Source organism: Ixodes scapularis, unplaced genomic scaffold (genome assembly GCF_016920785.2).
Source record: "Ixodes scapularis isolate PalLabHiFi unplaced genomic scaffold, ASM1692078v2 PGA_scaffold3__209_contigs__length_174095766, whole genome shotgun sequence".
NCBI lineage: Eukaryota > Metazoa > Arthropoda > Arachnida > Ixodida > Ixodidae > Ixodes > Ixodes scapularis.
Genome location: NW_024609868.1, coordinates 172,639,332 through 172,667,022, shown reverse-complemented (window position 1 = coordinate 172,667,022; position 27,691 = coordinate 172,639,332). Strand labels below are relative to the sequence as shown.

At 46.1% G+C, this 27,691-nt stretch overlaps 1 protein-coding gene and 3 long non-coding RNA genes across 4 annotated transcripts; 1 reads left to right on the top strand and 3 right to left on the bottom strand.

The window, feature by feature from the left end:
- Positions 1–1,707: 1,707 nt before the first annotated feature.
- Positions 1,708–8,438, top strand: LOC120843441. Its single transcript, XR_006078142.1, has 3 exons — positions 1,708–1,763; positions 6,643–6,852; positions 8,244–8,438. It is a non-coding gene; the product is annotated as an uncharacterized LOC120843441 (long non-coding RNA).
- A 1,599-nt stretch (positions 8,439–10,037) lies between these two features.
- LOC115331880 lies at positions 10,038–11,546 on the bottom strand. The gene is made up of 3 exons (XR_005716185.2): positions 11,369–11,546; positions 11,210–11,301; positions 10,038–11,130 (listed from the first exon to the last, which is right to left on the bottom strand). It is a non-coding gene; the product is annotated as an uncharacterized LOC115331880 (long non-coding RNA).
- Positions 11,547–12,327: 781 nt separating this feature from the next.
- LOC120843442 lies at positions 12,328–12,588 on the bottom strand. Its single transcript, XR_005716186.2, has 2 exons — positions 12,429–12,588; positions 12,328–12,361 (listed from the first exon to the last, which is right to left on the bottom strand). It is a non-coding gene; the product is annotated as an uncharacterized LOC120843442 (long non-coding RNA).
- Positions 12,589–14,255: 1,667 nt separating this feature from the next.
- On the bottom strand, positions 14,256–26,259 carry LOC115315691. The gene is made up of 12 exons (XM_042292978.1): positions 25,807–26,259; positions 17,724–17,980; positions 17,287–17,662; positions 16,549–16,722; positions 16,348–16,423; positions 16,125–16,235; positions 15,790–16,038; positions 15,561–15,732; positions 15,227–15,375; positions 14,925–15,159; positions 14,454–14,482; positions 14,256–14,299 (listed from the first exon to the last, which is right to left on the bottom strand). Exons 1-12 carry the CDS (start codon positions 26,113–26,115, stop codon positions 14,256–14,258), a joined length of 2,181 nt encoding a protein of 726 aa, XP_042148912.1. The 5' UTR covers positions 26,116–26,259.
- Positions 26,260–27,691: the final 1,432 nt, after the last annotated feature.

Sequence of the window (27,691 nt, the reverse complement as noted above, 5' to 3'; positions counted from 1 at the left end):
GGAAAGTGGGGGTACGGCTAACATAGGATAATTTCGGCATTCTGATAATTCAGAACTTTGGGCGTTTTGTATGCTTCCTGTCCAAGGAGCTCACTCTCTTGCACATATTTGTGTCCACCTTCTTGTGTGGAACTCAATCCTTGTGAATGGGCCCATCGATGTGCCACAAAACAGGACACATCATAGCAAGAATAATATATATATAGACTGCAGACACCACAAAAAGGCCAGTGGCCCCTACCCAATTCTATGGACTTCGGATAAAATGCACAACTTGCATCCGGGTTGATGAGGACGACATCAGCCATCCACCTCACATTTCTCGCCAGCACGCGGTTCAGCAGGAGTCTGCGGCACTCAGCCTCCCAGTCGAACCAGCACCTTGCAGCACCTTGAACACGAAAATGGTGCTCGCAATGCTCCGCAGGTGCTCCACAAGGACCTATAAATGAGTGAGCAAGTTGCACTGTCCGAATTTCGGGGTCTTTGGCCACAAACACAAATATAAGGACAAAAATAATCGGTGTACCAGGATGTCACTGACGATCACGTCCGGTGGACAGTGGTTCGCCAGGTCGTTGCCTCCAACGTACAAAACCGCAAACTTCATTGGCTTCAGCCACCACCTTTGCACCTGCCTGAGCAACGACGCTGCAGTGACCCCCCTACCCTAGGCGTACACATACGCACGCCACATGCGAATTGCAGGCAGCGCACGCTGAGCCGTTTCAACTGGCTAGCTATCCATGTCGCTAACTGCAGAAGAATGGCAGCGACGAGTGCAACTGACGACAAAGAGAAAGGAATGGATTGGATCTGATTCCGGCAGGTAGACGGATGAACCCTACAGGGTGAAACAAGGAGATGCCAGGCTCTTTAAATCGGCCGGAAAATTCGGTTTCTTAAAGGGGCCCTCCGGAGCGTTCTGCGATGGTCTATATATGGCGGTAACTCAATCTATGGGTCCTAAGGATCCTAAAAATCGTAAAATTACAGTCATGCGCGGCGGATTTCCCTATTAAAATTGCTATCAAAGTCCCCGGCACGCCCCCCTTTCTGAGATGACCCCGAAAAACGGGAGGGGCATCTCTTTACGCATCAGCCAATGGCAATCGAAGGATTCCAGTGTCACTGCGCGTCACCGACCGCCGACCCGCGAAGGAATCTCTCCAACGCGCGGACCGTCGTCAAGGGGCCCGGACCAAAGTTGCCCGGACTTTGTGCTCAGCATTCGTCGTTCGTCGCATCCCACGGTCGCGCTATGGACCTTTCGGACCTAACGTCTCTAGAGCTCGAAATCCTGGAACGGACAGCTGACATGGGTGCCATATCCTACGATTCGACCCCGATGCGCGACGTCGACGAACGCAGCGCCGCGGGCACCGACTGTGGCAACGACGAACGGCCGCGCCGCGGTGAAGCGAGTCCGCAAGAGCTGGAAGACGCACCCGACGATGGAACCGGGCGGCTTGGGAACACGGACTGGTACGTGGTGCGCTCCATTATACCCCGCTTTAATGGGTAATTGATGCGTGTTTTCTGCGAAGGTGTCTATGTGGTTCCTGCGCGCCGATGGAGACCGTCGTCGAGTGCGTCTGCTGCCGCGAATACCCGGCCGTCGCACGGAAGCAGCAGGGCCGGCAGGGCTGCGTAACGGGCCACCCGGACTTCGAGGCCCTGTGCCTCAACCCTGAGGTGTTGAGGTTGGCCTACCTCAACATGCGGCACTACGGGCAGCAAGGGATGGGCGCAAGTGCCAGCGAGTGAGTACGATGTCATGCTTTGCGCGTGAGCAAACTCACCATGTCTCGGTGAGGACCGTGCCCTCGGCAACTACGTTCACTGTCCGATTCACAGCGTACATACGTACTTGTAATAACTTGTTGTTAGGCTAGATGAACGTTTAGCACCATCCTGGGAAGCGGTCGATGAATTGTTTGTGTTGCCGATAGTGAAATTAATCATAACCCCCACTGTCCAGGCGCAATATAGCGCTCCAGGGAGGCTTTCAAGAGACTAAATGAGAAGCAGCCTGCCTAGTTACCACCCAGTCATTTGTTCAATACAGAAACACGGACACTTCCAACTGCTGTCCCACTATAAACTACACATATTCTTATATGTTCTAAACGAACTGTTCTGACGAGACCGCCCTTTTCGAGCGTTACACTTCTTCCCGTTAGGCCAGATCATGGAGAGCTATTTTTCCTTGCATTTACGGTTATCAGTTTAGATATGTCATTTTCTTGCTCTGTTTAGATGCAATGTTATGCAACAATAGCACTATGAAATATATGACAGTCACATGGCCTCGTCTCTAGTCGAGACGGCCTCGTCTCGTCGAGAGCAATAGAAGGCGACACCTTGGATGTACATATGCTTTGGCGTTGTCCCCATGCCCAATGCTCCCTTACCTCCCTCTTTTTCACCCTTCTCGACCCTCTGACTAGGCAGGCTGGCTCACCCCCCCCCCCCCCCCCCAGCTTCAACTCGTTGATACACTACTGCTCCTACTGGTACAGCATGTCCATGCTGTACCGGGTGAGCACTGGTGGCCCCAATCAAGCACCGGACTATGGTGTAACTAATAAAGGTTCCCTCTCTCTCTCTTTCTCTGTCTCTCAAGAAAGCAGTGGATATCCCACACGTTTGGCTTTGGCGCAAACGACAAAGATAACGCAGTCCGTGTCAGAAACCCAAGTCTGGCTTGCAGCTTGCTCAAATGGTGTCTCTGAACAGAGCCGAATTAGCGCCTGAAGCCCCTCTACAAGCTCGCAGAGAGCAGGTGGCCGCAAAGGCTTGAAAGTCCTACTTTGTCAACGAGAGGCGAAGATTAACTCACTCCCGAGATTGTATTCGTCTCATGCAGTTTCCTTGCTTTTCTGTCTTAGCATAACTCAACAAAGGGTGAAAGCTACTGCCCTTGTGGGCCAGTCTGAGCGACGGAGCTAAGCACGTGCCAAAATTCCACAGGAGGAGTACTTGAAGACATTACGTTGTCACATGCATTGTTCTTACACGCCCCGATTGGCTTGCTGATGCCGTAGCTTTTGCATTTTCCCAAGTTCGGAAAAACGAAGAATTACTGTTTCCAGATTCTTTCCTGCTAGCTTCATGGACTGGACCAGCACTATGCTACAGAACAACACTTTTGAAGCAACAAATAAATAAGCACGAAGTTATCATATTGACGCAGTAATTCGCAACCGTGTTGGGGAAGGATGCTCCAGTCACTTTGTTTCTCAGAGCTAAGAGTTCAGAAAACTGCATACACCTACTTTATCTTGCATGCACCAATGCCTTGTTGCTATCTTAAAAATGAGCTTAGCTATGCCAGCTAAGTTGATGCTGGGCAATCTTTTTGAGAAGAAACAAACACCAACTGCTTCAAGTGCACTGTCAACGTCGACAGTACAGTTGGCACCTTCAGCTCAGACATCCTCGTTTTTTTACCTGGTCTAGTCTCTGCGTGTGACCTTCAAGCCCATCAAAACAGGGGCCGATATCAAAATGACGAAAATCAGAATGTAAAGGCCAAACATTGAAACGTCGAAAAATAAAATGCCGAACAGCAAAACGCCGAAAGGTGAGAATGCGTACATATCTGATCGCCATATTTGGTACGGTATTGGCAGATGCTAGCTGCACCAGTGTGTTGGAATCATGGAAGTGTCTTCTGCAAAATTAGGAGCATGAAAAATGTGCAAGCTGCGCTCGAAGACGATATCGAGGCAGAAATCAGATTAGAACCTCGCCATCTACCACACAAGAAGCAAAGCATGCGAGAAGAGAGCCTGACAGCCGCTTTGGGCAACTGGGACAAGCTCAACATCCTTAGCTTTCTTTGGGAAATACACACAAACTATTAGATCATATTCAACAAACAAAGAATTCCTCTGGCAGAACAAATGTTTCTTCCACTTTCTCAATCTAGAACCCTGTAGGTTCGTGTTGAACATAATATTTTGGAATTGTTTGGTCTCTGGTACCGGGTGATTCGGCTAATAGAGATTTCGGCGGTTTGTTCTTTCAGCATTTCGATAATGCATCCTTTCAATTTTTGGGTGTCCCAAGCGAGTGCAATGTTCTCTGGTCAAAACAATCAAAAACTTGAGAACGATGACATAGGCACAGATTGCTGTTGAGTCCATGGATGCCACTACGTCTTTCCTCTAGAAGGCAAGTGGAGACTTATATTCCAACCCTATCGGCAAAAGTCATATTCTTTACTCCAGTATCCAAATTGTCAGAAGGGGCTTTAGACGGTGTTTGCATGCTTTTTGGTCAAGAAACTACACAAAAAGGCAGTCATTGAAGGCTCATTGCTCTGGTTCGTGCACCGTTTACAATGCAATGGCAATGCGAACTAGAAACCTTCCATTCGCCCAGCGATGCAAAGTATCCCCCCTCCCCCCCCACACACACACACACCAGCAATGTAAAACACCCCCCTGAAACAAATTTCTGGCTATGCCACTGCAGGCCATGCACTCAAAAAAAAAAAATTTCCTCCTTCCCATACTATAATTGTCAAGGCAGTGCAGCCATATGGGGGGCGTACCATACTGATTTACGATTTATTTTTCCGCAGATATTGTCCACTTAGGGGTCGGTAGGTGTGTCGACCTCCTCAACGTAGTCCCCCTGGAGACGAACGCACTGGTTCTAGTAGTGTGGCAGCCTTTCCGTTCCGAGACCACTCTTTGGGAGTGCTTCGCACCCACGCCTGGACAGCCGCTTCGAGTTCACCAGTGTCCATGAAATAGGGTCCTCATAGGTGGTTTTTTTCATGGTGCTGAATGGCTGATGGTCACTGCGGGCTAGGTTGAGGGAGTACGGTGAATGTAGGGATGGGCATTGTCATGCTGCAAGAGCGTACCTGCCGCCCCTTTCCCTGGCAGCTTCTCGTGAATCGCGAAATCACCTGAGGGTAGCCACATACGGGGCGATGTTGATGGTGGTGGCCGGTTACATGCAGTCAATGAGCATAATGCCCTCCGTATTCAGAAAGCCACGCGAGGATGTCTTTGCGGACATTGATGACTCGGAGGCATCTGTCCAGGCGTGGCTGAGACACACTTATAAACAGTGCAGGAATGTGATTGCTGCGCCAATTGCGCCAAACTGCACCAAGGGGCTAACTTTGCTACATCCTGCTACATTTCACCGAAATATGGCTAATCCGTGCCAAGCCTGCGCCAAAGAAGCAATTTTGGTCGCCTTTCATAAACGAAACGAAACTGAGAACCGTAATTGAGCATGCGTAAGCTAGGTCGCACAAGACGCCACCCGACACAAAGTACCCTGTATTAATCGTCTATTTGGTCTTGCATGATTTTTCCCCACGTCTCGCGTTTCGTGCACTCGTCGTCTCAGGAATCTCGTCTCGCGTCTTTTTTTTTTTTTAGCGGTAGACACGGGCGTGTGCGGACTCTCAGACGTTAGTGTATCGGGTGCCAAACATGCCGTCATGCTGTGAGACAAAACCACGTTTTTGCGCGGCGGGAGTTACTTTTTGAGCTGAAGCGCTCGCGCGACGTCGTGTGTTGCCGTCCCCACGTCGCTGCAGATAGGGCGCTTACTAAACTGAAACGCATCGACATTCCTGCTCTTGTTTAAATCATACGCTGCTATAAAAATCCCTCTCTAACTCAATGACTGCTTGGCAAAGTTTTGATTACTTAGGTTTTTCCTGGTGGGCTTTCTTTCGAGAGGGACCCCGGTACGTGAAAAATCTGCCGCAAAAGAAAGTTGGTGAAGAGAAGTGAGCTAAAGCAAAGAAGGCAATGTCTGCACGCTGAACCCGCACAGCGTGCTTGTTTGTCTCGAGTTCAGTCGTTGCACGAAGCGCTCCAAGAACTTTTTTGACCTTGGTTCGCAGTGTCTTGCATCGATACGCTCAGGTTCTTTTTTTCTGTGTGTTTAACCTGTACCTCGCCTGCCGGCCTGGCAAGCACAAGTCGCTGGACTGTTTATTGTCGTATGCTGGACAGTTACATTTTGCATACTATTTTGGGAACCCTGCAGTTGGCGACGGAGCGCGGAGTGGCATGGTTTCGGTTTCGGTCGAACAGCCGTTGTCTCCGCCCGCGCGACGAAGCACGTGTAACTGCAAGCCTGCCGAAGTTGCCCTTACGTGCATGTGAACATCATTGCAACAAAGGCACCAGCCGGGACGCTTGCAATGCGTTGTTTTACGTTTGCTTACTTTTTTTATAAAAATCTGCCACGTCAAGAATTTTGGCGGTGCCAGAAGAGTCCATGTGCGTATGGCAGCTGCCTAATTTGCTGTGCCAAGAGCTGCACAATAGTTTGTGCTCACTTGATTGTCACAAGGGGGGACGCCACAACAGCCACACTTGCATCTGCTCGTTTTCTCTGTCGTAACTTTGCCGGCATCTGACAGCATGACACTTTGGCTCCCGTAACATATTTTGTTGCCACTTTGGGACGGCTTTTGGTCCATGGGAGGTATATAGGGCAGTAAACACCCCAGTCAGAGACATGTCAAGGCGTCCTGCCCTCCAATCCTTCCTAGCTTCGATCCCTTAATCCCCTGATCTAGTTGAAAAGCCAAAATCTCAAGGTGGGGTGATAATTATTGGGTGTCTGGGTCTTGATTTACACTATTTTTGGATGCAGATACCAGACACCCTGAAGCCGGTGGATGATCATCTCGACATGTTCCTTGTGGTGCCAGCAACACTTGCACCGCTGGTGTGGCATTCTTTGCACGCTATGCTGGGATAGTTTTTTAGGAGTGCCATGTCTGGACAGCTTATTCAGAAGCAGGCTGTCGTCGTCGAGATCCATGCTTTTTTTTTAACGGATGATGTTGCAGTGCCCACATGGGTGAGTATGACAGAAAGGATTCGAGATTGGAATAGGTCACCAAACAGTATCGCATCATTTTTCGTTAAAATATTTTTCTAACAACACTATTCATTGAAATAAACACTGAAATTCAAAGTTTCTCGTGCAAGAATGGGGAGGCCTGGGGGTGCTCATATGTATCCCCACTACTCTGATGATAGTAGTGTCACCTCTAAATCAACACAGCATAATGGAAGACATATCGCAGTCTAAAACGGGAAAAAATGTTGATATATGTGTCTTGCAGATGCGTATATGACCAAATAGCAAATGATTGCGGTGCCCTGAGCCCTAAGGTATTCAGGACCAATAAACACATGGGGGTGGTAGCAGCTGTCATGGCGAATGGAAGCTGTCAGAATGACATGTTCGGATATTGACACGGATTGTGTCGGAGAGACATGAAATCACAACTGCTGGAGCCACTCCAGTATTGCATGAGCACTTCAGCTCGTATGTTTACACCAAAACTGTTCTGTGCGAGCTTCATAGAACACTCATGGCCAGGCTGCTATTCTCAAATCCCTAATCACCAGTACCAATGCCAAGCTTCGGCAGTGCCAGCAGCACTTTAGACAATGTTAAATTGGGACGTTCTCTGATGAGTTCACATTCCCTGGCACTTGTGTGCAGGAAACCTTTGCAGTAGGTGTGTGCGAATATTGGTTCAAATTGAATAGTATGTTTGCCATAACCTTTGCGCTGCAAAGTGAAGCCGATGCAACCGGCTCGTTTTGCGCTGTTGATGCTAGAAACGACAGTGCACTATTTGATTCAAACCAATATTTGCACACCACTGCTTTACAGGCTTACGAACTGCACTGTTTTGTCCCAAATTAAACAACATCATATGGGGAGCTTTCCACTGTTCTGGATGAATGGCTCCCATTCCCTCTGGCCAGTGCACATAATTTTCATGTGTCCTTCCCAAAACACAGCGATGCAATATTCGTCACCAACACCAATGACAGATATTATCTACAATTGTGAACTGGGACCCTGTGAACTTATTTTATGTATCATGACCACGCAACAGATATTCCTTCCTTGTTAATTCCGGTGTATAACTGGTTGTTGTGTCGATTGGAGTTGGAGGTGCGTTAGGAGAACCAAGGCCTATAGTTTCTTTTTTTTTTTTTAAACTCTGGAGCATTTACAATGAATCTACAGCAGTTCACTTCAATTTGGCTTCCATGTCTAGCCCATCCGACATGGACTGCCAAATAGGGATTCTGCTATGTGATAGCTGGAGTGGACGTAACAGAAAAGCAGAGTATGATTACATGCCTAGAGAAATGAAAACAAGTGTAGAATTTGCCAACAGAGTGATAGGCTTTGCTTCTTACATCCAATCTCTGTCATTGTTCCAGGCACTACAGATTTGCAGCCTACAGGCAGTGTGCCCTGTGGCTGTGGAGCCGCTTGGGAAAGAAGAATAGGCGGCCCCTGCCATCCTGTGTGGTCAAGACAATTAGGGGCAGGTACCCTGCTGACGTGTATGCGGGCTACAGGGATGCAGAATAAATTGCGTTGACCTAGAGACCACGCAACCCCCTTCCCTTGTCTCTTCACCCTCCCTGCATGTGTGTGAAGTCGCTCGTAGCCAAGAACGGAATCCTCTAAATCACGTGACCTATTATCTACGATATCACGTGACCATAACTATGATCACATGATCGTAGTCAAACCAAAGCCAGTGCACCTACGTCACATTCAGTCACACGACGAAGCCGCCTCGGTGGCTCCGAGGCGAGAGTGCCGGCCTACGGATCCCCATGTGGCGGGTTCGAATCCCGGCCGAGGTGCCTGCAATCTGATGGAGGTATATTGCGGAGAAGGCAGCTTGGTAATCGAGCTTTCGATTGCACGTCAAAAGATCCCCAGGTGGTCGAAATTAATCCTCGGTCCTCCGCTGGGGCGTGCCAGATGCCCGTCGTTGGTTTGGCACGTAAAACCCCCAAATTTGATTTGAGTCGCACGACCGGATTGCTTCATTTTCCTCCTAGAATCCAAAGGCTGTCATCAAAACTACTAGGGCGTGAGAAGTGCTCATTTGGAACACTAACCTAAGCAGTAAAATTTGGCACCCACTAATACCATTTTAAAGTAAAGATAGAAAAAGCACCGATGTCATGTTCGCACTAACAGTGTTGTGCAGTGTACTTCTACTTTCTTCTGGATCTGTTCTTTCAAATGGAAAAACTGCATATAACATGGAAAAATCTGACTGCATGAAGCTACAAGATGCTTCCCTACATCTGCCGTCTGAGCGTGCCGGTGCGATGAGGCGAAGAAAGGCGAATTGCGATTGCTGCAGTTTTCAGAGGGACGTGGTCGATTGTTCCGAGGGTCTGGATGACGACGTGGCTAACATGACAAACAAATGACGTTCTGCTTGGGTGACTATAGTCCACTTCAATGCAGCGAACGACGGAGAGGAGGTCGCCTCCTCTCCAGCATTCGCTCTACTAAAGTGGAAAGAGGTGGGAGGAGCTTCCACTTCGTTCTTGACCTGTCACCGACTATAGGCATGCTGTAAATTGTATTACTTTTTTTATTTAGAATTCATTGCCAACCTACATTTCATTACTGTACTCTCAACATGTGCTCTAGTATAGACTTTTCCAGTCCAAGCCTTCTGCGAAATCCTTTTTTTACTTGGCTGTGGAATGCTTTTTGAGCATGCACAATAGATCCCCTGCATGGAATATTCTATGCCTCCACAGCCCAGTTACCCTGGATTTTTCCTCCCGGTGGTAAATAGGATCTGCTTATATATTTCAGTGAATACTACGATTGTTAGTTTATATTGTCGTTATAATTGGCAAGTATACTCTCACATCATGCAAATACTTTGAGGAAATGGCACAATTTCGGTCGGGTTTTTAGTTAGGCATAGTGCAGTATTCTAGTTACATCGACCCATGTATTGACCTCACAATGCAGAAATCATCCAGGGGATCACAAAATTAGTACTACCATCGGCATCACTTGTTTTCAATTATGAAATTATTTCCTTTTGGTCATGCAAATTTCTACACCTTCCAGGTTCTGGTACCGAGAAGTCAAGTTGTTGGAAAATTAATGCAGTTTATTTCAATCGTAAGGTTAGCGAATGTGCCTCACTTATTTGCAAGCAGGTCAATAATGACAGAAGACAAATGTTGCAGACGGGGGGAAAACCGTGGTGTAGACTGGAAAATGCAGCACTGTTTTTAAATTGCCATAAAAAACTTCTGTTAATATTTCCAGTGTTATATGCAACCACCCCACTTATGTTATTGCTGCATTACCAGCCTACCTCCTGGATGAAAACCCCATTTATTGGAAACACGGGCGGGCTGCCCCGCCTCGGTGCAGTCTCCACAGCATGTCCGCTCATCAGCACATGAAAAGAAAGATGGATAAGGCATTGTGTTACAGTCTTCAGAAAAGTGTCGGTTGGGTTCCGAAAATACTTCAATTTTCTAAAACTGCTGCGATGGGCTAAGCTTGTGAACTGGGGATGGGATCTCTGGTGCAGAACTACATGCTATTCAAAATAGCACTTGATCCGCCTTCATTGTGGTGTGCCCACAATGAATATGACAATACGGTCACCGATTTCCTCGATCTTGAAAGCTTGCACAAATTATAGCTAGGATCCTGCGTTCTTGAATTTAATTTTTTTTTTAGCAAAATTAGAGGGTGTTTTTTTTTTGTTTTGTTTTTTTGAACCATCAATTTGGAGCTTCCATTTATGTACGCAAAGTTCGGAGTCTTTCGGCATTTTCGATGAGGCAAATGAAAGGTAGAAAACAGCACTTTGTGAATTTAGTAAAGCAGTATTTTCATACGAGAGCGCCGTATTCATCTACTGTCGTAGAGGGCCTACCTCATTTTTATTATAAGGGGCTACATGGCAACGGAAGTTGACACTGCAATAAGAGGAGAATTGCAAAAATTGTTCGAAGATTCCGGGAAATATAAAGACTGGTGGGGGACCGAAAAATTGAGTTTTTCAAATGACTCTGAATCAGCAAAATTTTAACGGCTAGTGTTTTTTGGAGTTTATCAGGTTTATCTGAGAACGCAGAACCCTAATTACAGCTAATGGACTGGGAAGAATTATAGCACTGGCCTGTCCTCATCTCCTAATGCCTCTACTGTTGGCACTGATGTGCCAACAATAGAGGTGCACCATGCTGGGCTTGAAAAATCCGGCTTGAGAGGGCAGGTGCCAATGCTTGCATCTCTCCATTACGCTTGATCGTGGCCCTAAAATCAAGCATTATCAATAGAGGAGATCTGCATTTCTGTGAAAAATGATTGCAGACAGATCTAATGTCCTCCTTACTGTCGGTCAGGGTGTCCTAACGGAAAACAATGATCTATTTTGCAGCTCGGCTGTTTTCTCTTGGGTCTGTCTGCTTGCATTCGCCGTACGTTCTGCAAAACAAAGCGGTTATTGCCTACCATGGTAGTTTTCATTAGGACGAGGCTCCTGTGTGCTTACCACTGGCAGCATGAAAGATAGAACCAGGTCTTTGCTTCCTGCTGCTGTCCACCTCGTTGACAGACTTTCCAGCCAACAGTGAAAATTCAGACTTGCATAATTACATTCCTAGACATTCCAAGTTGGGCTAGATGGGCGTTCACACTGAAGTTAGTGTCGTCCTCACCGCAAGTTGAGCTGTAGCCTTGAATCTCGCTGTTTGGTGACTTTTCTGTGAGTCCGACATTGCCACCGGCTAAAGTTCCTTGCCCTCTTTTGAGATAGGCATGCCATGACCAGCTTGATTAGGCCCTAAAATGGAACATTCTCATGAGGAGAGATCTGTATTTCTGTGAAAAATGATTGCAGACATATCTAATGTCCTCCTTACTGTCGGTCAGGGTGTCCTAACGGAAAACGATGATCCATTTTGCAGCTCGGCTGTTTTCTCTTGGGTCTGTCTGCTTGCATTCGCCGTACGTTCTGCAAAACAAAGCGGTTATTGCCTACCATGGTAGTTTTCATTAGGACGAGGCTCCTGTGTGCTTACCACTGGCAGCATGAAAGATCCAACCAGGTCTTTGCTCCCTGCTGCTGTCCGCCTCGTTGACAGACTTTCCAACCTACAGTGAAAATTCAGACTGTTGCATAATTACATTCCTAGACATTCCAAGTTGGGCTAGATGGGCGTTCACACTGAAGTTAGTGTCGTCCTCACCGCAAGTTGAGCTGTAGCCTTGAATCTCGCTGTTTTGTGACTTTTCTGTGACTTCGACATTGCCACCGGCTAAAGTTACTTGCCCTCTTTTGAGATAGGCATGCCATGACCAGCTTGATTAGGCCCTAAAATGGAACATTCTCATGAGGAGAGATCTGTATTTCTGTGAAAAATGATTGCGGACAGATCTAATGTCCTCCTTACTGTCGGTCAGGGTGTCCTAACGGAAAACGATGATCCATTTTGCAGCTCGGCTGTTTTCTCTTGGGTCTGTCTGCTTGCATTCGCCGTACGTTCTGCAAAACAAAGCGGTTATTGCCTACCATGGTAGTTTTCATTAGGACGAGGCTCCTGTGTGCTTACCACTGGCAGCATGAAAGATAGAACCAGGTCTTTGCTTCCTGCTGCTGTCCACCTCGTTGACAGACTTTCCAGCCAACAGTGAAAATTCAGACTTGCATAATTACATTCCTAGACATTCCAAGTTGGGCTAGATGGGCGTTCACACTGAAGTTAGTGTCGTCCTCACCGCAAGTTGAGCTGTAGCCTTGAGTCTCGCTGTTTGGTGACTTTTCTGTGAGTCCGACATTGCCACCGGCTAAAGTTCCTTGCCCTCTTTTGAGATAGGCATGCCATGACCAGCTTGATTAGGCCCTAAAATGGAACATTCTCATGAGGAGAGATCTGTATTTCTGTGAAAAATGATTGCAGACATATCTAATGTCCTCCTTACTGTCGGTCAGGGTGTCCTAACGGAAAACGATGATCCATTTTGCAGCTCGGCTGTTTTCTCTTGGGTCTGTCTGCTTGCATTCGCCGTACGTTCTGCAAAACAAAGCGGTTATTGCCTACCATGGTAGTTTTCATTAGGACGAGGCTCCTGTGTGCTTACCACTGGCAGCATGAAAGATCCAACCAGGTCTTTGCTCCCTGCTGCTGTCCGCCTCGTTGACAGACTTTCCAACCTACAGTGAAAATTCAGACTGTTGCATAATTACATTCCTAGACATTCCAAGTTGGGCTAGATGGGCGTTCACACTGAAGTTAGTGTCGTCCTCACCGCAAGTTGAGCTGTAGCCTTGAATCTCGCTGTTTTGTGACTTTTCTGTACTTCGACATTGCCACCGGCTAAAGTTACTTGCCCTCTTTTGAGATAGGCATGCCATGACCAGCTTGATTAGGCCCTAAAATGGAACATTCTCATGAGGAGAGATCTGTATTTCTGTGAAAAATGATTGCGGACAGATCTAATGTCCTCCTTACTGTCGGTCAGGGTGTCCTAACGGAAAACGATGATCCATTTTGCAGCTCGGCTGTTTTCTCTTGGGTCTGTCTGCTTGCATTCGCCGTACGTTCTGCAAAACAAAGCGGTTATTGCCTACCATGGTAGTTTTCATTAGGACGAGGCTCCTGTGTGCTTACCACTGGCAGCATGAAAGATCCAACCAGGTCTTTGCTCCCTGCTGCTGTCCGCCTCGTTGACAGACTTTCCAACCTACAGTGAAAATTCAGACTGTTGCATAATTACATTCCTAGACATTCCAAGTTGGGCTAGATGGGCGTTCACACAGAAGTTAGTGTCGTCCTCACCGCAAGTTGAGCTGTAGCCTTGAATCTCGCTGTTTTGTGACTTTTCTGTGACTTCGACATTGCCACCGGCTAAAGTTACTTGCCCTCTTTTGAGATAGGCATGCCATGACCAGCTTGATTAGGCCCTAAAATGGAACATTCTCATGAGGAGAGATCTGTATTTCTGTGAAAAATGATTGCGGACAGATCTAATGTCCTCCTTACTGTCGGTCAGGGTGTCCTAACGGAAAACGATGATCCATTTTGCAGCTCGGCTGTTTTCTCCTGGGTCTGTCTGCTTGCATTCGCCGTATGTTCTGCAAAACAAAGCGGTTATTGCCTACCATGGTAGTTTTCATTAGGACGAGGCTCCTGTGTGCTTACCACTGGCAGCATGAAAGATCCAACCACGTCTTTGCTGCCTGCTGCTGTCCGCCTCGTTGACAGACTTTCCAACCTACAGTGACAATTCAGACGGTTGCATAATTACATTCCTAGACATTCCAAGTTGGGCTAGATGGGCGTTCACACTGAAGTTAGTGTCGTCCTCACCGCAAGTTGAGCTGTAGCCTTGAGTCTCGCTGTTTGATGACTTTTCTGTGACTCCGACATTGCCACCGGCTAAAGTTCCTTGCCCTGTTTCGAGATAGGCATGCCATGACCAGCTTGATTAGGCCCTAAAATGGAACATTCTCATGAGGAGAGATCTGCATTTCTGTGAAAAATGATTGCAGACAGATCTAACTTCCTCCTTACTGTCGGTCAGGGTGTCCTAATGGAAAATGGTGAACCATTTTGCAGCTCGGCTGTTTTCTCTTGGGTCTGTCTGCTTGCATTCGCCGTACGTCCTGCAAAACAAAGCGGTTGCTTACCATGCAAGGCTGTATTAGGACCAGGGTGTAAGATAGACAGGTGGGGAAACGAGAGCCAAATGAGCGACCGGATTGTGTACCCCTCGGTTTTCTTTTTTTCTGTGGCGCCATCGATGTGGAGCACCGCAAACTCTCACTCCAGGTGGGCGACTGGCTAAACTGACGGAGATGGTTTCTCGTGGATTTTCAATAAAGACTGTCGTGCTCTCTGTTTATTTTGCGCACTCTCCCATAAAGTTCCATGCAAATCCGATTCCGATTTTTTTCCTCTCGCCGCAGCGCCATCTGTTGCAAATCGGGGGTACCCGCAAGCAGACGAGTACACAATCCGGTCACGGCGCTGCGGTAGGCTTCTATGGGCCGTTTCCCCACCTGCTTATCCTGCACCCTGATTAGGACCAAGGTCCTGTGTGCTTACCTGCGGCAGCATGGAAGTCCCGACCAGGGATTTGATGCCGTTACTGGAGACTGTGGCCGAACCTGGACATTCGTGCTGCCACGAGTTCCTCTTTTGGAGGCCTTGTGTAGGCTGCAGTCATCGGTGCCGGGAAGACGACGGTGTTGGCCCTCGATGCAGCAGCCAGGGACCGCCACTGTTTGCTGCTCTCCATTGCCTCCTTGATGAGCTTTCCAACATACTCTAGAATTCAAACCTTTGCATGATAACATTCCTAGGCTCTCTGGACAAGGCATTCACACTGCAGTTAGTGTTATACTCACTGTAAGTGGGATCCGTAATCTCTGGTCGTGCTGTGTGGTGGCCCTTTCGTGCTTTTGATGTTACGACCGACCAACGTGGCTTGCCCTCTCGTGTGACGGCTTGGCAGCGGTTTGAGTTTTCGTTGAAATGGAGGATTGCAAGTCGAGTCCTGCAAGATGGTTACATTTCAGTGATGGTAAAGTGTGCCACTTACAAAGAGTGGTTATTCTGGCATCAATCCAATTCCATTATCTGATCATTAGGAAGAGACTGTCAGGTTTGTCGCATTGTAACCAATGGACTGGATGAAAGTGTCCAAACAAAGGAAATGTGATTGTAAATTGGTTGACTTACTTTGCAAGCATGCCTTCTGGGCTGAAAGCCTGGGACTTCGGGGCGAAGTCTATCAGGACGCTGTGGAACGCCTCCAAAGCATATGTCTGTCCATGTGGAGACATCTGTGCAAGGTCCTTCAGGAGCAGTTTGTTGCCAGTGATGCTCTTGAATTGGTTGTAGGCCTGCGAGTCTGAGGATGATACAAGTTTTAGAAAAACCACCTTCATTTGGAAGAACAAAAACATACTGGGATCCATCCATGGTCGTGTTGGCTCTGGCATGTCACCATGGAGGCACCTTCCATAGGTTCCTTCGTGCCCCGAGTGTTTGTTGATGACATGGTTGTGCATGCTGAGCCAGATGTCGATGAGCAGCTTCTCGTCGCCTCCTGCAGCCCTTGCTGACCAGTACATATGGTTTGTAGCTGTCTGGATCCAGATTTGCAGGTCTTGGCATCCAGCCCGTTTGCTTGCTGCTGTCAGCTTCTTTTTCACACCTAAAATTCAGAGTCGTGTCAGGGAAACCTGCAGCGTGATCGCTGGAAAATAAAGGCTACACGAATGGCCTGTTAGGATTGCTTACTTTTGGAGATGTGCCATATGTCAAAGAAGTGGTCAATCCCGGGTTCGTGCGTCTTCATGTGCTTTCGTGTGGCAGGGTGACGGTCAGTCACCAACGATCGGATCTTGATACCTGCACCATTAGGTTTCCGAAGATAGCAAAAGAATAAGTGATTATGCCAATTTGAACAGAGTGCCTGAAAGGCCGCCGAGTAGTGATATACATGAACTAAGCATGAACATACCTTTCTCCTTGAAGAATTGCAGCTGCTTGAGGAGGCCCTCCTTCTCCATGTTGACACTGGCCATGGCCTGTTCAGACTAAAAAAAGGTGTGAAATGAATATTTTACCAAAATAGTGCATAGCAGTGAAGTAACTGATGACATAACACAAGAGAAAGATTATGAGATTGTTGCAACTGGTTCACGTAAATTCGACTACTTGCCTCTTTTAGCTGGACCTGGACAGAGTGTAGAATCTTGTTGATTTGCTCGACGTGGACTGTGTACGTCAGGTACTTGGCACAGAACCCAGGGGAGTCAAATCTCCCGTCAGCAGAGATGTCCACCTCTTTGTTCTGCAACTCGTTGAGAAGTTCTTGTTGCTCTTGCAGCCAGACCTGTTCATGCAGATAAATATTGCTTTAGAAAGGCATGGAGCATACTACAATAGTCCCATCTGTTTATGTATGCATAGTGTAGTGTTGTAGAATGAATGACTGAGTGAAAGAAAAAGGAAAGCACAATGCAGCGAGTTTGAATGTGACTTAGATTGTGCTAGGTTGTGATTTGTGTTTTTATGTTTGTGTATTTCATAAAAGAGGCAGCAGGCCGCCCGTTACCTCGAAGCTGCCCTACCCTTTTCCATTCTGACAACCACCCTCTGTCTCTTGACTCTCACGGGGAACCTGACTCACTCAACCCAATGCCAGACAGGGAACTGCCCCAGGATACTACACATAGCAGAAATAAATTAAAGTATCGTGGATTTAGTAGCCCATGGCACATATGTAACATGATGTATAAAATTTTATCTCTTAGCACTATACCATTGAAGTGGCATACTACAAGAAGATATTTATTCATTTAACCGAAGTGTGACTGGGGCTCCAGTTTTGTACCTCATTGGAAAATTGGGTATATGGGAAAAAAATGCAGTTGCAGTGTCCCGGAATATTGCTCACCTTGTGGATTGCAGGTAGAGCGAAGGCCTTCCGATGCTCGTAGAAGCTCGAGTCGGAGATGACCTGCACGTTCATATGGCGTAGCATCCGCAGCGTAGGGGCAATCTTCACTCCAGAGAAGACCAGGTGGCTGGTCAGCAGTATGTTCCCTGCTGGTCTGCCGTTGACGATGGGCTGGCTTTTCCATGTGCGCACGTGCTCCACAGGGCAGATGCTGTAGACTGTGATCAGTGTGCCGGTAGTTTCGATCATTGTTTGGCACAGTCTTGAGCACTCTTGGCACGTCTTGAAAAGCTCCCTTAGGCAGCTCTCGAACACCAGAAACTGGCGCTCTTCTTCTGGTGGTGGTGGTGGAGCTGATGCACCATGCTCGATTCTGAAATGGGATCATGTGAAGCATTCTTTACAGATTCTATGTGTTTATATGCACAACTTACCTCTCGTAATCCTCGCTGTGAGACGGAGAGTAGGTTGCGTCAGAGTCTGGCATGTTGCTGGGAACAGGAGATGTGCATTCATATGGCACCCCACTGCTACAAGTGGAGAAGGCAGACTCGGGTGGATGCGACTGTGCAGGCACGTCTGCGACAGGGACAGGTGGCACCACTGCAGGGATGTTTGTTTCAGCAGTACAGTCCCTGAGGGTCATTTCTGCCTCGCAGGGTGCAGGCAGTCCAGTTGCCGAGGCCTGAGTCTGCAAAGGGCACTGTTTATTACACATTTCATATTTTTAAAATTAAAGGGTGCAACTCGAGCACTCCACACAATGCCGTCACCGCGGCAAACATCCTTGATGCCTAGTTTTTTAGCTGATGGCAAACATCCATGAATTGTTTTGTAGCCTTTCCATAGCTTAGAATTTCATGCACTCAACCAAAGCTCTCACTGTAATACAAATCTAAGGGATGCCTCACTCTTTATATTTGTTTTTATAACTTACATTACCATCTATATTTTCAGTCTCTAGCTCAGCAACAATAAATGTTCATGTCGCGATTTGATGTCACATTACATACATACGTAAAGCTGCAGCTTGACATGTATTTACCAACCACTGAAGGAAATGCAACCAACGAGCACTTATAGCCGCAAGTGGGAAACATACAGCAACTGCCATGAGTTCTCAGTGTCCAGAAGTGCCACCAAGCAACAAAATCATGGCGTGCATTTGCTATGTGCATACAAATTTGCAAACGCGGGTTTGCACGCAATCGTGGGTGCAGGATTGTGAGAAGAAAAAAAAAAACTGAGTTTGCTCACAAGAGTAGATATAAAAGAAAACCTGCTTGTTAGTAGTCACGGACACTTGGAACTTTGCTAAGCTGATACGAAAGGGTTCCTGTCTGTAAACAAGCTGGGAAAACATGTATTGACTTTGGGTGGGTCAATAGCAGAGGGGGGTGGTGATGGTGGTACCATTAGAGGCGATTTATGACTCTGTCCTTTTATCTTATTTGTTCGTGTTTTCTTTTTACAAATGAGTTCGATCCTGCAGATGGTGCATGCTGATAGGGTTCTTCGTTTTCGGGCAAAACCCGATAATACCTAATTTTTCTCCCCCGAATACCCTAGTAGCACGAGATGTTGCAGGAACGTTACTGCAACGTGGCTAATGTTGTGCAACGTTATGCAACGTGTAACAATGTAACGACAATATTACTAAAACCATATCGCAAAAACATTATTTCGAAACATCAACACAATGTTACACAAGTGAGATGCAACGTTACACTACTTTTACGTATGTTACTGAAATGTTGCTGCAGAAATGTTAGGGCAATATAATCCAGAAACAAAGAGCCTATGTTTCAAAGGTAACATTAAGGAGATGCATTTGTGATAACTTATAAAATGTTACAAAAACATCCCGCAACTTGAGAGGACGACACGCCTTTCTGTCTGCAGAAACATATCTCGCCTGTATTTATTTCATAAGATCCACCACCACAATGACATCCCCCTTTGTCACACCTCCACCTATTGTCAGTCATTCCCGCCTATGTCATCACTAGGCAAGAATCATCCCCCCTACTTATCGCTGGCATAGCTGATTGCACCGAATTTAAAGATGCAGTGTGATAATGAATTCGGGGTCTTGTTAACAATATTTTGATTTAGTTTTTAATGTGTTTGTTTGCAATTAGATATTTCTGTCCACTCCACTCTGTAATGTCTCAATGCCCTAAGGAAATAAACCGCTACAATATTTCTTCGTCCGCACCCGGCGTGAAGCCCACAAGGGTTAATTTTGGCTCGAAAAAAGTGTTTTTCTTATACAGTCCCCACTCGGTGTATAGTCCACAGGGGCAAATTCAAACTGAATATCTGTTTCCTTAGACGGTCCACATTATGGGGAGAGGTCCTTTTGAGCCCGCTTGTCGTGGTGAATCACAGAGCTCATGAGGATTAAGCTTGACAAACAAAGATTGCCTGGAGGCACTTAAGCTAACAGCCTGTCAACCCCAAGACATCAAAGGCCTGGACGACACACTGACAGTATGACCTGTTTCTCACTTGAGCAAAGCAAAACATATTGTAAATATTGTATTGTAAAATATCTAGAACGAAAGACACAAAATGTATTGTATCCTCTGCACCTGCAGATAGTCTGCAGAGTGAAATATTAACTTTTAGGCATGTATAGTCTGCAGATTATGGTCTGGGAACTATTGTACCTTTGTGTAAAGGGCTCCATTGAATGGATCTAGCAGTTTGGTTTTACTGAAGTAATTTCTGAATTAACTAATGAATATTTAATTAAAATGGACGGAGCATGGCCTCCCAGTAATCAGAAATAGTAAACGGAATGCACAGTCTCCCCAATTGCCACTTCAGTTTTGGTAGAGCTACACCTGCATGCAGCACGAGCAAGCTCAAAAGCTTTCGAATGGCCCCAGTGAGCAAGCGCCCACGAAGCAGGATGCATGCACCACGTGCCCTTTCGCTCACTCGTGTCCAAAGGGCCGTCTCACGCTGCAAAGCTGCGGTCTAGTGGCTGTAGCCTTCGCTGCACCTTATTTAAGGGTCAATGCAGTGTATAGTTGTGCAGGAATATTTGTCACCATTGTTTTTGTTTATGTAATTGTAACTGCGATTGTAATTTATTTGCACACGGATTTGACGTGTATGCGACGACGTGCAAGGCTAGACAAGAAGGTGATAACCCTTATGCATATGCGCCTACTAGCAGGCCGCCCCCTACAGTGCAGGAGACAGGAGAAAGGGGACTCAGTAGGGTAAAACAAAACAAGCACACACAGCAACAAGAAAAATAATGGTGCAAGTCACTGGTCGTCACGAGCTCAAAGCCAGTTGGCGAGAGAAGAGCTAGCAGTGGCGGGTGGTCCTCCCACGGAGAGGCTCAGGCTGCCCAGTTCTTTTGCTTGTCCGCACTGCGGAGGACAACGAGATCCCGGAAAGCGGTCCATCGAGCATCCGGCACAGTGCGCGCATCCGTGAGGCCCGTCGCCTCTCGTGGGGGGTCGCCGACCAAGGGCACCCACACCAGGCGTGCATCGTACGAGCCGTCCGCTGTGCCACAGATGATCCGTGTCGCACGGCGCTGCACACTTTCGAGCCGTTCCCAGAGGTGCTGCTGGGGCGGGGACCAGGTCGCCGAGCAATACTCCAGTCCGAAATGGGAAGTACGAGGGCCGTGTAGAGCGCTCGCAGAGCTTCCGTTCTACAGTTTCGTCACCCGCGATATGAACTCACACATCGGAACCGCCTATCAAAGAGTATGCACAGATGTAGCACTCGTAAACCTGAGTTTTTAAACTTCTGATGATGAAAAGCTTGTACGCGGATCACTTCGTCTGTTCTCAATCGGTGTCATCGGAAAAACGCTTGGAAAAACGCTTAGGAAGAACCACACAAAGAGTTGGTCGTGGGAAGAACGGGAAAACACGGCTGCCATTTTGAGTACGCTGCCTGGATGGATAGAAAAATACCCTTTGTAACGACTATTAAGAGTGGTAGCTTGCGTCATCTAGCGACGTCAACCAATGTTCACCAACACAACCAAACTTTATTATCGACTAAAGTGCTAAAGTGATTAAAATCAATTTTATAATTAAAAAATTATACGTGTTATTTGGTACTATATACAATAAAATTATTTATTTTGTTCATTAATAAAATGATCGAAAGCGGGGGGCTCTAGGCCCTCTAGGCCTTTCGTCTCTAGCCATAGCCAGAAGTAGCACTTTTCTTTTGTTTGCGCAGCCGTTAGTGTTCCCGCGCAAGGCCGAGGCTTTTGAAAGTACTATCCGCACCATCGTCACCATCGCCCTATCGTTCAATCGCCGTTCTCCCTGCAAATAACCCAAAACAAGGTACGTGGTATTTTGTTACTTGTTATTGTGGAGAATGGAGCGCGTTAAGCGTTCGCTGTCGGAGTTGTCCGATCGCCAGAAAAGAAGAATCGCGCAAAACGCTCAGAGGGAACTAGAAAGGTACCGCAAAGAAGATCCCGTGGACTCCAGCACCTATGAAGACGTTTGCGCTCCTCCGGTGACGACAGAAGGTGAGGCAACCGAAAGCTTGATTGAGGTCAGAAGTCAACAAGGCTCCGAAGTTACTTCAAACGAATACGATGACGTTTCCCTGATCGATCCTGTGGACTCTAGCACAGATGAAGATGTTTGCGCTCTTCCGGTGGCGGCAGAAGCCGAGGCAACAGAAAGTTTGATTGAAGTCCAAAGTCAACGAGGCTCCGAATTTACTTCCGAAGGAGACGTTGATATTTCCTTGAATGACCCAGACTACCAGTTGTACTGCACTGGCTAAATATCTCATCTATAGCGTAGACGTATGCGCATCATTTGAATGGCTGATCAACATCACGCTGTCTAAATATCCACAACCCATTTTTTTTTTTTTTTGCAAGCTTTTAAGATTTGAGCATACAGAATGTTTTTTCTTATTTTTTTACAAAATCTTTTAAAAATAAGAGCTGATAGCTACGTGAATGCCGCTTCACTGTATGTTTCTGGGGCTCGGCGTACATTAGGTGAGGAGATAAATGTCAAAGTAGATGGCTTAATTGGCCATGTTGCAATTGCAGTTTTAAAGGAAGCAATCAATAAAGCCCATCCCAATGGAGGTAATTTGCGAAAAGACAATGAGCTTTGTGATACTCGTCGTTAAAATTTTGCCGTTCTTCGCTTGATTCAAAACACGCACCTGATTATGCTTGGTAGAAGAGTGACATAGCCACTTCTGTCCATCTGTCACAATCTCAGAAGAGTGACGCCGGCGCGTCTATGAAAGGCACGCTGTAGAGATAGTGACGATGAACCAGAAACAAATCCTTCACTATTCTACGAATCCTAACCAGGCGCGGTTTTCAGCACGCGGTTTTTAATCAAGCGAAGAAAGGCAAAATTTCAACAATAAATATCTTAATGTTTTTTGTTTTTTTTTGCAAACTGTATAAATTGGGGTAGCCTTTGAAACTGCAATTGCAACGTGGCCCATTAAACCGTTTATGAAAAAGTTAATGAACAGAATTTTGTTAGCCAACATACTGTGACATTTATCCCCTCATAGAATGCCCTCCAAACCCCACAAACATACACTGAAGGCGAATCCACGTAGCTATCAGCTTTTTTTTTTTTTTTTCAATTCCGTAAAGAATTAAAGAAATGCCCTGTATAGCTTTACTCTTTAATATGCTTTTTGCAGGAGGGCACAGCTTTTGCCTAGAGGTGACTTTGTAGAAAGAGGAAAGCATTTTTTTTACTCTTATTATGTTTATAGTCAGCTTCTTTCACCCTGACTTTCCCTTTTATAACTACTTTCCAGGCATTGAGTGACCTTTGATGTGGAAATTATGTTCCTTAATATGTCAGTTTGTTTTGCTGACTTTGACTGCACTTTAGAAACAGTACTGAGAAAAGTGAGTGCTTATCTCGTTAATGTCATTACCAAGCAACATGAAGCCTGCCATGTGCACAGCTTTTTTTAGGTTAGGGGTTGGGGACCCATGTAATTTATTGATCACAATAATTATGACGTTTATGTTATTGACAGAGGACAAGCAGGACATTTGCCTGTCTCATTGAGGTTTCCAAAAATAAGTTTTTGACTTCTGGGAGTAATCTACAGCTAATAATGACACTTGGTGTAGAGAAAGGGTGACACTGCGCTCAAGATGGCGATAAGGGACTGCGTGCCCTCTAGTTTTATGTAACTGTTCCTCTTCCTTCTCTGTTCATTAATATGACATATGTTTGTTTTATGATAACTTTGAGCAGCAACAGATATGGTAACATCAGTGGCAGGTTACTCTAGTGGTTTTTTTTATTGAACTTATTTACCACTATTTTCACAATCTAATATCTGTGTATATAGAACTAAGCGAGTAGCTGTCACACCTATTCCTGGTAAACGTCGATACTGCCGACGAATAGGATGTAAACATTTTTGTTATAATTTTCGTCTGTGTAATTACTTTTTTTTTCTCTTGCAGTTGCCCTACGGATGCAAGAATGATCCGTTTGTAACACACCTTTGCTTATATATCTAGTCAATTTTATTTAACTCAAAGTTACTTTCAAACTACATGTTTCTTCTGCTAACTTAAGCTTGGTTGTTACCACTCATTATACTTTTTGAGAAGTTGAGTATGTTTCTTAGTGAATCTGCAAATGTTTCCGCAGTATATGTCTGGTCCTGTTGCTGCAACCTTTTTCGTGATGTTTTCTCAGTTTATTTTAATCAAGTTGGCTGAGCTTACAGCTTCTACTGAGAGCAATGTAAAACTTGGAAGATTTATGAAAATAAACCCTATCTCAACAAATCTTTTGGATTCCTCTAAGCGTCCTACTTTATGGTCAGTGACAGGTGCCTCTTAGAGGGCCACTAAAAAAGTTAGAACAAGTTAGAATGACATGGATAGGACACCCACGTCATAAAATGCATTTTCCTTGAAAAAAAAAAAGAGCTAGTCTGCGACTAATTTGCCCGAGACGAGGAAAGATAGAAACGAAGCTAGCTCACTGCGGCTATGTATATGTGCTTGTCCGTTTTTAGCTGTCCTTGTTGTGGGTAAATTGATTTTTTTATAATGTAGCTCATGTAGAAAAGTAGTGGTCAATTGGCAATATATTGGGTGTCTCAAATAGTGGCCAGTCTCTTTAAATCGACCACAAAATTCGGTTTGTTAACCTGTCGCGCTAGGATTTTGTGCACCGTTGCCCACAGGTGGTGTATTTTTTTCTTTTGAAAATTGCAAAGAGCGAACTAACTGAGGAAAAAATAAAGAAAGAAAAAGGCTTAACTGCTATGGAAATGCAGCGAAGCCAACGGTCTTCAAAAATAGGGCGCCCTATTGTTTGAAGACTGGTGCCTTCGCTGAATTTCCAAAGGAGTTAACCCTTTTTCTTTCTTTACTTTTTCCTCAGGTAAGTTCGCTCTTTGCAATTTTTATAATAAAAAAATGCACCGCCTGTGGGCAACGCTGCAAAAACTCCTAGCGCAACAGGTTAAGAAACCAAATTTCGCGGTTGATTTAAAGAGCCTGGCTGCTACTTGAGACACCAAGTTAATGTTACACGAATGTTGAGGACAAAACATACCACAAATGTTTGCTGTGTGGTCATTGGAAATATATAAACAATGTTAATAAATTATGTTCCACTAATGTTGAGGGCATAACATACCACAAATGTTGAGGGCATAACATCGCACAAATGTTGAGGGCATAACATAGCACAAATGTTGAGGGCATAACATAGCACAAATGTTTACTGTGATGTTACGGGAATGTTTTCAGATAACGTTCCAGCGACATGACATTTTGCGGACATTAGCCACGTATACACAACGTTGGCGGACCACATTCCAGTAACATTGTGGCAACATTCGGTGCTACTAGGGTAGTTCTGATGAAAATTGGGTTAAACCCGATTTCTCCCCGAAAAGCAGTGTTGAAATCACCTGACTTGATAGAAAATATGAACCATTCTGGATCTGTTTAATTCCTTGGTCATCAGTTGATGGTTACAATTTTCTTCGATTTGCGTGACCTCCGCAAAGATTCACTTCAGAGCCGATCAGAAGGTAGAAACATATCCTATGCCTATATAATATATTTTGTTTACTTTTGTTCATGTAAATAACACATTGCACGTATTTGTAATTGATAAAGAAATCCCGAAAAAAAATCCGAATTTCGGAATGGTTTCTGGAAAAACCCGATTTCTTCCCGATTATCGCCCGGAAAAATAGCGCCCGATTTTTACCCCCCCCCCCCCCCCCCCGATTTTTGAAAAATATAAAACCCGAAAATGAAAACCCCATGCACCGCACCATTCGCGCGATAAGCTCTCGAACCGCTAGTCCGGAACATTAGGCACCACTGATCGACTTGACGAATGCCATGTGGATTCCCATGTTACACAAATGCCTCCTCAGTTCTTAGTTCAGAATATAGATACCAGAAGCAGCCGCACTGCGCAACGCAGAATGCCATGTTCGTGACACTCCCAAAAATATTTGAGCCATCGAAAAACTCACCACGACTTTTTGGCGCTTTGGGGGAGGATCGTCGGTCTCATCGGCGACGGGAAGCAGAAGCGTCGGCACAGCATCTGATCGAAGACGGGAACGACGCAGGTCGTCCTTTCGGAAAGCAGTCGGCTCGAAATGTTCGGCACAAAAACGGGGAATGAGAGGCAGGTTCTCGATGTCGTGCCCTCGCCCGGCGCAGCGTAACCACGCAGTCCTTCGTGGTTCTTTCTCCGGCAAAGAGAAGAATCGCAAGCCCTTGCGAACGTTCTTCCCAGTTTGATGGCGGCACGTCTTGACGAAACAAACGTTCGGCATTTCAGGGAAATCGCTCACTCAAAGGATAAAAGAAACTACTGCAATACGCAGTCGCATTCCACAGATGACAAGGAAAAGTTTGACTCATTCACGTGGAAGGATCGCAAAGCTGGCTTCGGAGTCGGGATCCACGGGAAGAAGGAACACGTGTGTCGCAAACGCACGCTTGCACACGCCCCGGGAAGCAGACGACCCGACGCGCCGACGCATCACCCCCTAGCAACAAGCTTGCGGGGAGAAAACATAGTTCGCTGGCTTTGGAACGATAATTGCAAACTATGTTTCCCGCACCACAATCAGTTTACGTTTTTCTCAAACTCTAATTTACAACAAGCTTAAAAAGTATTGCAATAATAACGTTCGCATTCACCGCGAGATGCAGCATTTCCATTGGTCAAGTTTTAGCGATGGCCAGGGAATGGGCGATTGTCTTTCAAGAGAAAATAGTAACGATATATTTCTACTGCCATTTACTTAATAAACGGTTTTGTACTCTAAAACTTTGTATACATATTAACTTGCACCTACTACGCAATATAACAACATAAACAGACGATCGCAGAAAGCTCCGGAGGGCACCTTTAACCTATTGCGCTACGACTTTGTGCAGCAATTCCCACAGATGGTGCATTTTTTTTGTAAAATTTGCGAAGAGCGAACTTTCCTGAGGAAAAAAGTAAAGAAAGAAAAAGGCTTAGCTCTTATGGAAACGCAACGACGCCACCGGTCTGCAAACAACACGGCGCTGTTTCGCATGGGAGACAAGAGATTGCGCAAGCGGTCGCGACACCAACTGCCGCCATTGCATTAGCTGACTCTCACTCATTGAGCCAGGGTTAGTTTCCAGATCACCGGAGGTTAGTAGAAGTAGACTTATGACATCAACACAATCGTACATGGTTACAAGTAGCACTTTTGAGCACGGGAACGCCAGCACAAAAATGACGCTAGATCGTTTTGCATGCAATGAAGGGGTTGAACCAACCTGTACAAACAAGAAGAAGGTTCTGTAAGTCGTCTGCATGTTACCGGTGCCCCCGTGCTCACTCGGAGTAGCGAGGTGATGCCAGGCGTATATACCCATGGGTGATGGTCTCGATGTCGTTGCGGTTGTTGCCGATGATGGGAGGTCGGGTGACAGGCCAAAGTTCTCTCGGTGACTTATCGGTAGATACGGCACACTTTCACGAAGTAGAAAGTCAGCATCAAGCTGATTGTAGAACCCCAGTGCTCGTACATGAAGAAAAGTTGGCGCCGCTCCAACCGTGGCTGCTGGCGGCCCGAAAGCAGAAACTGTAAAGCTGGCCATGACCTGTACAAACAAGAAGAGGGTTTCATGAGTCGTTTGCATGTTACCGGTGCCCCCGTGCTAACTCTACATCGTTCACAAACAGCTTAGCTGTTTGTGAACGATGTAGTACCGAAGCTTGTTTAGGTAATTGATAAACAGGAACACAAGACAAGAAGGCGACAAAGAAAAATGTATTGCGAGTCCTCTCTCCACATAAAATAAAGAAAAATTAACAAGAAAAATTGTTTGGGTCTACTAAACGTGTCGGCATTAGTGCGAAATGAT